Source organism: Dasypus novemcinctus, chromosome 28, assembly GCF_030445035.2.
Source record: "Dasypus novemcinctus isolate mDasNov1 chromosome 28, mDasNov1.1.hap2, whole genome shotgun sequence".
In the NCBI taxonomy this organism is placed as follows: Eukaryota; Metazoa; Chordata; class Mammalia; order Cingulata; family Dasypodidae; genus Dasypus; species Dasypus novemcinctus.
Window position 1 is genome coordinate 43405712 of NC_080700.1, and position 11494 is coordinate 43417205.

The 11494-nt window shown below is 47.5% G+C and overlaps 1 protein-coding gene across 1 annotated transcript; it reads right to left on the reverse strand.

The window, feature by feature from the left end:
- Positions 1-2190: 2190 nt before the first annotated feature.
- On the reverse strand, positions 2191-11283 carry TAGAP (T cell activation RhoGTPase activating protein). The gene is made up of 10 exons (XM_004461155.3): positions 11120-11283; positions 10456-10543; positions 10312-10365; positions 9919-9985; positions 8471-8637; positions 7600-7761; positions 7040-7149; positions 5528-5723; positions 4809-4923; positions 2191-4142 (listed from the first exon to the last, which is right to left on the reverse strand). Exons 2-10 carry the CDS (start codon positions 10483-10485, stop codon positions 2920-2922), a joined length of 2124 nt encoding a protein of 707 aa, XP_004461212.1. The 5' UTR covers positions 10486-10543; positions 11120-11283; the 3' UTR covers positions 2191-2919.
- Positions 11284-11494: the final 211 nt, after the last annotated feature.

Consider the following 11494-nt stretch of genomic DNA (forward strand, 5'->3'; position numbering starts at 1 on the left):
ATTTAAAAAAACCTCGAACTATGTGAGATTCCAGCTGATGTGAGTTTCCACGTGCTTGATCCTTCCAGAGAGATCACAATCAGAAAAATTCACCTATAAATTTACTCTTTTAAAAAATGCGTTAGGATAAACAGTGCTGACAGCGCTTTGGAAAGGCTCGTTTACGGCGGCCCTTGGAAGCGCTGTGGCCATGAACTTACTTTTTAGTGCTACGAACCGTAGGAACCACAGCTGCGATGGGACCCAAACGGAACGTGGCTTTTCATGTGGTGCTTGCTCAGCTCTAGGCTAATTCCCCCGAGTCCAGTTCTTTTCGGTGCTGGGTGGTGCTGGTGGGTGGGACACAGGTGTCCTCTCAGCACGGCCCCAGGGGCTGGCAATAAGCCCTGGATTGGGACGTAAGCCTTTACTTCAGCCTTGACCTCCACCACTCTCCCATACACCTCGCATGGGTGTCAGCCACATTTGTACCTTGTCCCCGTGGTCATTCTGCCCCCCGTTGGTAAACCCATTCAGGACAGAACTCCACTGTCCTGGGTCCTTCCTAAGCATCCTTTGAATCTCCTCCAGGTCTCCCTGCAAGCCTCAGCCCCCTGGTTATGGTGACATGTTAAAAATCATTGGTGTGGGAAGGGGATGTGGCTCAACTGATAGCGTGTCTGCCTACCACATGGGAGATCCGGGGTTCAAACCCAGGGCCTCCTGACCCCTGTGGTGAGCTGGCCCATGCGCAGTGCTGATGCACACAAGGAGTGCTGTGCCATGCAGGGGTGTCCTCTGCATAGGGGAGCCCCATGCGCAAGGAGTGTGCCCTGCATGGAGAGCCGCCCCACATGAAAAAAGCACAGCCCACTCAGGAGTGGCGCCGCACACACAGAGAGCTGACGCAGCAAGATGATGCAACAAAAAGAGACACAGATTCCCAGTGCCACTGACAAAAATACAAAGCGGACAGAGAAGAACACACAGTGAATGGACACAGAGAGCAGACAACTGGAGGGAGGGGGAAGGGAGAGAAATAAATGAAAAATAAATCTAAAAAAAATCATTGGCATAATCACGTGCCTTTAAGGACTCCTTTGTGAAACTTGGGGACCAGGTTGAGAAATCTTATTTTAAAAGGCCGGTGACCTACATGTTCTTCTGAAACTGGGATGGCCACTGTGTGCAGGATTTGAAATACCCGACCTTTGTTTCCACTTTTCAAGAATATTAACAATCATGGGTTTTGCTCGGCCACAAGAAGCTCATAAATGCGTGGAGGCAAGCGGCGTGCAGTCACACTCCTACTCCTTAAACATAAGGAAATCTGGGTGGGTGTTCTTGACTGTGCATCCCGCAGAGGTCAGTGGAGGGGTGCAGTGGAGACAGACCCGAGGCTTCCACCTCCTGTCCTTCGCGCTCCACTGCCGAGAAGCCTCTGACTCTCAGGAGGTTGCCGAGAACACGGAGGAGGCGCATGACGATGATTTGCGACCTTGAAATACGCAGCACAGTGCTGGTCCACGCTGGATGCTGAAAACCGGTGACTACTACAATTACAGTCCAGCTCTGGAAGGGGTTGCCCTTCTTCAGTTAGCAGTCAGAGAAGAGGGCCCCTTGGAAAGGCAGATATGCTGGTGTTAGTGTTTTTAATGGTAACACTAGTTTTGAACATGCTGCCTTGAGCAATCTGATTAACAACATTAACTTTGATAAATATTAATAAGTCACCTCTGAAAAGAATAGGTCTTCACCATCTAGTGATGCTAGCCAATACAAAAATATTATTCTAAGTTACTGAAAGCATGTACATAGTTTTATGAAAAATTTGATAAAATAAGGAAAATGGGTCTTTCTTAGATACTGTATAAACATCGTAATCCTTGAGCACTGGAGTTCTATGACACATAGCTCACAATTTACCACTGTTCGCGAATAATTGAACAGACTGAGGCATAAAAGTGTAAAGTTTAATTCACTAAAAATGAGAAAGGTTACACTTTCATACCCAGGTTTCTGGACTCTGAGGAACTACTTGCTGAAAAGGGCGCCTCCTGCCTCTCGCCGAACGCGAGCTGCCCGGCCTGGCTGGTGCCTGCGAAGATGAAGTCAGCAAGTGCTGCCTGCACGAGCGACAGTGTGAACGATTTTCTTGGAGGATTTCTATGAACCGCAGGGAAGGAAGCACTGTGTAAATAAAGAACGACCTTTCATACTCTCAACAAGGAAGGCGATTTATTGTAGTGAAATTACATTGAAGTTTCATATGACCCCAATGCAGAGCTAACAGTTTACCATCACACTCTTGGATAATCATCACTGAACCATAAAAAACTCAAAGTGCTGTTGATGCGTTACTATTGATGCGATGCGCTTTCCCTAATCCATGGGGAGAAGCACCTACGTGAGCATTTTTCATAATTTTAATTATGGCCTTTTCTTTCACTAAACCTTATAATGCCATTGGAACTCCAAACCCCAAACGAACTCCGTCTGATCTGTTTCGGGGTGACCGGTGGTCACAAAGCTGCTCAATAGAGTAAACTTCTAATAGAGACTTAAACGTTTTCCTATAAGTGGAGTTGGTGGAAGATTGGAAAATTGGCGTGACATCTGAGGCAACACTGAAAAAAGAATATTTTTACACGCTAACCCTTAGAAATACGGCCCACAGGTACAGAGAGTTTACCTCAAGTACACAAACAGCTATGTACACACACTTACGCGGACGGGCTCACCGTACCCGCTATCTATGGCACATTTGTACACCTGTTCCATATTGCACAGATTCGGGCACACCCCCGCCCGCTGGGGGCGAGCCTCGTGGAGGAGGGGCGTGCCCCTTTGAAGAGCTTATGCGCGACACCTTGACCACAGACTCCACCAGCAGTTCCCGCAGCAGTCCTCTGCGCCCAGAGCGCCCTGAGCGGCGCCTTCCTAGATGTAGGATTCTTTCGCACAGCGGAGTTGGCCGGCCTCAGAGCCCGGCTGCCTGCACCGGCGCGTGGCCTCAGACACAGTCCTTAGCCGGTGGAGCTCGGACCGCCCTGCGACGGCCACCCGCCCCGCGGCTCCCACGGGGGCGCCGGCGGTCCTCGCCTGCGTCCAGCTCTTGGCCACAGGAGACGGCCCGTGCCCACCGAGTTGCCCCTCGCTGCGTGCGTGTCTCGCACCGCCCCCCTGGTGAGCAGGCGCAGGCAGCGCGGGCGCCGAGTCCCAGCTGAGCAGCCTTGCCCTCAGGCTGCCCACGGTCTGGCCCCCGCGGGCAGTGAGTTCCGACGCCTGACACCAGCGAAGGGCCTCCTGGTAGGAGGGCGGGCTCCCGGGGGTCCTCTGATCCACGAGCTGGAACACATCATCCACCGACAGGGCGAAGGCGCCGCAGCTGTGCGCGGTGGCCGTGTGGCTCTGGAGCTGGGGCCACCTTTCCTGGACCACGCGGCCCCCGAGCAGGTTTTCTTTCTTAGAACTTTTGTTGACTTGGTCTCTGGGGACGCCCTTGCTTCTCCCGGACCCGAAGCTGGGGGCTTTGGTCAGCACTCTCTTGTGAGAGGCGAAGGAGAAGGACACGGAGTGCTTCCTCACCTCTCTGGCGGGCTTACTCTTCTCAGACTTGGTGGTGAAAGACTGATGTCGGGTGAAAAAGTGTCTTTTGGAACTGGACGGCGAAACCGTGGGTGAGCTGTCAGCAGAGCCCTCCAGCGAGCTGCTGGACGAGGCTTCGGGGAGCAGCCCCCACGGCGGCCCCGAGCTCTTCGCTTTCAGGCTCTTGCCTTCGGCTGCAGGGAAAACGTCCTCTGGGAACGGGCCTCCCGCCTCCTCCCCGTGGGCGCCAGGCCCGTGCCGGGCCGAGGAGAAGTCGTCCTGGCTTTTCGCTAGTTTCTGCTTTGCCATCCGGCTCTCGAGGCCCTCCTGGGAGGATGACATGCTGGGCTCCGAATACCTCCTGTCGGGCTGGCCGCGGGCGCCCTGGGGCCTGGGCCCGGCGTCGCCCACGGGCGGCAGGCTGAGCGCGCGCGGGCTCGGGGCGGCCTGCTCCTCGCCCCCCGCCAGCCGGGGGTGCGCCCGGGCCCGCGGGCCCTGAGGGGCGCAGGCACCGCCGGCCTCCGCGTCGGGGTCTGTGCTGTCGTAGGCCGAGTCGTTCTGCAGGGTCGACGTGTCTGGGAGGAGATAAGGCACAGGTGGACTTTTCGTTCAGGCTCTTTTAGGAATAAACGTTGGTACAGTGCCCCCTACCCACGCCAACCACGGCCCCGGGGGATTTGGAGGCGCTGCCTTGGGGCTTGATCAGATACGAAAATCTATCACCTTAACATTGATTTCCAAGTCTACTGTTTTGAGATGGAGAGGAGAAGTAGGAAGAGGGAAGATTAAAAAGAGAGGGGAAAATAATGAGAAAAGGGGAAAGCAGCACCTCACTGAAAATTTATTGATCTTGAATTTTAAAAATGATCCTTTGAATGGCTGTTTTATAGGTCTGTATCCTATTAAGTGCAGACATGAATTCCTTATCCCAACCCTGCAGCTAAAGGTTGCTTAGTAAAATTAGCACTTATTCTTGATTTAGACTAGGAAGAGGGAATGTTCCAGGCTGAAGTCAAAGAAGGGAATAGCTGCATTTCTGAGGAGATGTTGCAGGGAAATAAAAGCACAAAGCTTTCCTGTTTAATGACCACCCCCACAGAGTGGCATGTCTCTGATTTGGTGATTTGTGAAGACAGTTTCTCTTTTAAATGCCAGAGATATTTTACATAACTGGCAGGACCTGGCCGATGGGCATGGAGTTTTTAATCAGAGTCGTAATCAATAGCCAGCACGCTCTGTACCTGAGCTGTCCGTGTGTTCCAGAGAATCGTCGGAAGCGATCCTCGAGGGCTCAGGCAGGTTCTCCCCAAATATTTCAAAGCAGTTATCGATGAGGAATTCCACCAGGGTCTTAACCTGTGAGGAAAAGAAACACGCTTGTCAGTTTGAAAGACATCTTTGGTGTTTTCCTTTGTTTTCTTTTTTTTTTTTTAGGGATGGATAGATGAGGGTATGGTGGGGTCAGCTATTAGAGATGGGCCAAAGTGAATATCAGAGATTTTTATGTATCTGAAAAGAACCTATAGGCATTTGGTTGCTGTCATATATACTAAACTTCGATATTAATCTTTGGTGTTTTTGAGACATGCATGTTTTTGTATAAGAATTTAAGAATATCTTTAGAGTCACTAAAATTTTCATTTAAGTAAATAGTTTCTTGCGGTTGTCATTGGGCTGGCAAAGTGTGATGCACAAAAGAAAAACGAAAACAAAAAGGCTTTCCTATCCTGGGAGACAGACTGACGTGAAAATCTGCAGAGCCTGTCTTCTGTCTCAGGGTCCAACAGAGTATGCGTGTCTACGGTAAGGGAGAGGAACTCGGACGAAAGCATTCTGGGTTTTATGTTTCTGTTGTGATTCTGAGCCGTGCAGAGGAACTCTGAAGCCCTTCCTTGTGGGGCTTTTGTAGAGCAGCCGACGGGCATCAATCGGGAGCTCCTCCTAACAAACCAGAACAAACCTTGTTGTTGAGCTCTCTCTGCGCCTCCAGGGAGAGGTGCCGGTGCGTCTCCAGTGTCAGCACGTTGGGCCCGATGCAGATGGCCAGGTTGCTGGAGTCCATCTTGCTGACCTCGCAGTTCCTGCTGATGAGGTGCAGCACGGCGGCCATGTGCTTGAGCAGCAGGAGGTTGGGCCGGGGCAGCTTCTCTGCAACCCTGGAGAGGGAGGGAAGATGTCAGATCTCAGGGAGCCCGGGCCCCTGCGGCTCCGGTTCAGCAAGCTGCAAGTCTCTGCCTAGACCCGACTTCCTGCAAAATGAGGAAGAGGCTTTTGCACAAGTTCCATTGCGAAACGTCCATTCAGACACTTCCAGTGGCAGTTGACACGGAATGAAACTGGTTAACCACAGAGTTTTGAAGGCCTGAGAAATCAGCCTGTGTAATTAAATAATGCACTATCTACACATCTTAACTTAGGAAGCAGGTCCTGCATGAAACTCCACAGTTTGCCTTTAAAATTTGAAAATCATTTTGCTGAGCAATCATCGAGACACATAGACTTTCTTTCTGTTTTCTAACATGCCAAGACTGGCTGTCTTGAAATATAATCGTGCCTTTTCTTGAAATGAAGGTGACATGTCTTAACACTATGAAGAGAAATCTTTATGGAGAATAAATCAGTTTAAAAGGGCATGTTCATAAATATGAACAAGGCAACGCCTGGACATGGTTGCTGAAAATTAGATTTTTAAAGGCTTCACGTTTTGAAAACAACGAAATGGTGATGCCAATATGTAGATCATTTTCATTTCTCTTAAGAAGCTCTTGTTATAAAGGAGCTTTTATGTCTTTAGGTAGAAACTGTTATTGTGATACTATTAGGGTTTTTAAATTTTAGGACAGATACTCCAATGTCTTCAATTCTATAAATATTTAATTGAAAATGTTTAGCCACATAGGACAATTTTACATATACGTACAGTCGGCTTTCATGTGGATTGGAAAAGGTGCTATCTTAAAGTTAGAGATTTAGGGCTGTCTAATCACTAACAGGTCACACTTTACATGTTTAATTATTTTTTACTGGTAGTAGAATTTTTTTAATATAATTTTCATTTTGGTTATTATTAGAATATGAAATGTACTATAGGGTTTTATGGAAAAAACAAACAAACAAACAATCCCTTCCTGAACTGCCTGCTGGGCTTCAGGGATTGCCATCCTGCACGACGCCACTCTAAGGAGGCCGCGCAGCTGCCCACTTTAAAGCTGCCACCTGTGATTGCATCTAATGCCATCCTGAGCTGCTTCTGTTTTCAGACTCCTCCCTCTCTTGGAATCGGCGAGTTCCACTCGTTGAGGCAGGACTTCCTGACACTCGTGCTTTGGACTTCCAGGGTGCCTCCTGGTTTTTATTCTGGAGTCAGGTGAACAGACTCTGCTCTGATTCCCTAAACGTTACAACTTTTTGAACCAGAAGCCCCGAAAGCCTCCAGCGGTTGAGTGCAGAGTCAGAGGCTCTGCCCACTTACTGCCTGAGCGCCTCGATGCGGACCTCCTCCTCCGCCTTCTCCAGCGCGCCCATCCACTCTTCGAAGAGCTCGCACGAAAGCAGCTTCAGCGGGATGCGTCTCAGGAAGTCCTGTGGGCGGAGGGGGCTTGTTTGCCTGCTCGTTGACACCTGGGCCGTGCTCCCCTGCCCACCCCGCCTCCGTTCTGCCTGAGAGAACCCGGCTGGAGACCCCCTGCTCCTCCCCGTGACCGAGGCAGCTGGGTCTCAGCAGCTGCCGACGGCAGGCTTCCTGAAGGGCGCGAGCCGCAGGCCCATGGACTCTGAGGGGCACAGACTTGACCATGGGACAGTCGAATTGCCTTTTCTCACTGAAATGTCATGGAACTTTTGGTTGGAATCTGGGGTCATAGAGAAGCAGAGCAGTTTATACAGATAAGTAAGAAGGTTTACCTAACTCAACTAAACCCTGAGGTGAGCTTCCTTAGACTTTCAGGGAGAAAAACCTGTTTCCTAATTCTAGAGAATTTGCAGGCTGGGACCCACCAACAGGTCACCTGGGCACGGATGCTGGGAGCTCACCTTGAACACGACAGCCAGCAGGTGCACAGGGCGGCTCTCCAGGTCCACCATGCCTCCGGCGTTGAGCTCCTCCTGCAGCTCTTTGCGGGCCTTCTCGTTGGCTGCTTTCCTGAATATTCCTTCGGTTGAAGGGCCTTTCAGGCACAGAATAGTAAGAATATCCTGCAGGAAACAGGTGAGGAATAGGAAGTGGTTACTCCTAGTTTGAAGATATATGCTCTGCTGCTACTAACACATAAAATCTATGAATTGGAGAAGAGAATTGAAATAATGAACAAGAACACTGCCTATCTTTACCTGTCAAAAGGACCTCTTGATAAAAGTTAGTTCTCTCTCCAGTCTTAACCAGGAACCACTAACGTCAATTTTTCATTTTGGTCCGACTGCTACAGCTTTCTCCCTTTCTCCTGCCATTTTCCCAAGAGGAGGCAAATTGTGGAGGAATTTCCTTTCTTTCTTTCTAATTTTGCACATTCTAAAATGACTTCAGGCCTCCTTCCTTCCAAAGCATCCCATATAAGGATCATTCCATATAAGGATTTCTAATAATAAACTGATAGTATACTCCATACTCCACGTTTTTCTGCTGATTTTTCCAAAGCTCCAAATTTCCACATTCTTAATTCCATGAAGTCAGGGGGATGGAGGGCCCATCGCTCTGAACTCCTTGTCAAATACAACTCATTTCTAGAGCATTAGCACCCATCCAGTCTCCTGACCTGCTCTGATGAGTGGAAACACCATTGTCAAAAGGGGAAAAAATGAAAGCTCAACCCCAATGAGTTCAGTGGGCAAATTACATTAAGACATCCCAAGGAATTTTCACCCCCAGCAGCCCGAGGAAGAAGGTTTCTGAGTAAACGTGGCCTACCTGGATGGGCCTGGGAAGGGCGTCGTCCTCACCGCAGATAACTGACAAGGGCTGGTCGAAGAGAGACGCTTTCAGTTCTGGCTCCAAAGCCCCGGAAAAATCAGATGGAGGGGAAACTCTTCTCATGAGAAAGGGCCAGGGCAACACCTTCTTTCTCTTCTTAATTTCTACAGCCGAGAAATTAAGGCAAGAGAAAAATTAGATTAGACTGTTCAGTAGGAAAGATCTGTTTAAGAAAATTAATATTGTCAGCCACATCATGTTATCTGTGGTATGCCATGTGGGAGCAATCGTTTCGAAACTCCAAGGAAGCAAACGGTGTGAATCTTAATCTAGAAAAACCAAGCCAAAAAACAACCACATTGTTACCAGGGCAACCAGCCCCTAAACATCAACACCAAGGATCCTCAGAGTCCCCACCTTTCCTGTTTTTACCCTTCGCCAGCTGTTTGCTACAGAAAACGAGCAAACCCCAGCTCTGCAGGTCATAAACAGCTAGTCTTAATGCATTGACCCTAATAACTACAGTAGACATTTCTGATGCGAAATAGATCAATCTCCCCCTTGGAGTAGTGAGCAAAACGAAACCTATGGGGAGAGGAAGTGACCTGCTCAGGATCGTTTTGAAGCTCTTTGCCCAGTCCGCAGCATTGATCACAAGCCACCAGGGGGAGCGCTGCATCTCGCAGACCTTTTTAAGGGACTCCCAGAGGCTGCCTTGGGACAGGGCAAGCCCAAATTGCTACAGACCACCCTGCACCTAGTCCTGGCAATTGGGCATTATCAGTAAAACATTACCGAGATAGTCTGTCCTCCCAAAATTCGTAAGAACGGTGTGCAGTGTGCATTGCACCTCACAACATGCCTTCCTTCTTTTTCTCTTCTTTTTACCCTTCTAATTATAAAAGCATTCTTTCCTAAATGCATTGGCACCTGTTCCTATATATTGTACATTGGAATGTGGAAGCAGGGTGGAGAAACTAAATGGCCTGACCTTAAAAATTCAGGAGACCTGGGTCAGGGTTACATCATAATGAAATGCATTGTGAAAAAAATTAAGGGGTGAATGTTGGGTTCTTTGGGATTTGGTATCAGTAAATTTCTTCATGTCTCTTAGATTCAGTCTCTGTTAGAGAAGTAGAAAACTGAAGAGGCATTGGGTATTTTTCGTATGTACACAGGCTTTGTCATAAACATCAAAGGCCAGATTTGTTAACCCTACCAAAAACCCTTTGGGAGCTGGGAAATTGGCTACAGAGAGGACTCTTCTATCCGAGCACTCTCCTACTCTCAGGAGCCGGAGCATGCTGGCCATTTAAGTGTTAATGTTCTGCGGTCTTTAAAAGAACATTAAAAAAAAAATTCCTAGTAGAGAGAAGTGTTGCGGTTTTGCAAATCAAGAACACTGGTTTTTAGCAATTATAAAAAAGATCAGTATCAGAACTCACCAATTAGCTGGCAAATACTGTCCTCACTCTCGCATGATGCCAGCCAGGAGTGTTCCTTGATGTCACCCTAAAAATACGTTCATTACATATACATTTATTCAGTTAAAAATGAGTGAAGAAACCTACCGAAACCAGTCTTTTTCACAAAAGTTATCTACAACATTTTATTCATATTAAAAATGGCCAGTAGAATACATTGATTTTTTTTCTAGCCTCTAGAGTTAATATTAAAGTTCTGATCATCATCATATGAGATCCCAATTAATGTGTTTAATTTACTGCATTTATGATTAAAACATAATTAAACAATCCAGATGGTATTTAATTAGGACACAAAGGAGTTTTCCATTTTTTTACAGTGCAGATAAAAATTTTAAAAAATTGCTTTCTTACCTCTGATTGACATCCAATGAATGTCTCCATATCATTGGCATTTAGTGTTTTTGACTAAAAGAGAAAAAAAATTGAGTTAGATAAACATCTTTTGACTCTTGCTTCTAGAAAATGTGAAATAAGAAATGCAAGAGGGGCACGTACAGCAGCATTGCAGCTACTTATCACCTTCATTGGAGTTTGGGCAGATGGTCCAGAGAGGAATTTAGCTCCTGTAAAGTCTTGGCTCTGTCTGCAAAAAATCAGAATGGAAAACAGTTAGGCTGAGCACACAGAATCAGTTGGCCAATTTTAGTGCCACTTTGCCCAAACACTAAGCTTCAAACTATTGGAGAGAAAAGATATGTGCTACCAGATGTCTTACACTATAAAGAACAGCATCCGGACACACTTATTTCTAACTCATTCAAGCCTGATATCTTTATCATTCCAACTTGTGTCATTCATCTAGTACATTCCCTTAAAGAAATAATTTGAATAGCAGTTATAATAACAGCTTTTTTTTTGAGCACTCACAATATGTCTGATACTGTAGTAAATACTTTACATGGATTTTCTCATCTAATCCAAAAGAAAAACAAAACAAAACACCTTATTTCCATCAGGCTACTTCTTGTAAACATAAAACGAAGACAACATTTGCAGAATTCCTAGACTAAAAAAGAGCAGACTTCAACATTCAGCGCTCCGAGCCTCTCGAACGCTACGCTTATTCCCACTGTCCAGTTCTCTTCCACTAACACCATTTCAGTGACCGGTGCTCTCCCGGGCAGCCTGTTTTCTGTTCCTGTTCATTTATAGCACTTACCCTCCGAAGGCCGCTAGCCAGAGCTCTATCTCCAGTGAACTGTGGAAAATGGGAGAAACGGCATGTCCCTCTGCTACTGCTAATCCACTGGAGGAGAGAGACTGAGCCACTCTGACTTCACACGCCCTGCATTATAAGGGGCGGGGGGAGGCGGGCAGGTGGAAATTCAGACTATTACTTAGACCGGAAAGAACCTTATGGGCTGTCACCAACCAGACAGTGGCTCTCACTTCCTCATTCCTTTTATGGCAGCTATGATTCCTTTTTTTTTCTTCTTCTTCTTCTTTCCCTCTTCTAGTTCAAAGTACAAAAAAACCTATAAACTGCTAGAGATGGAAAAGATGACATATGGCCGCCGGCAAAGGCTCTGATGAA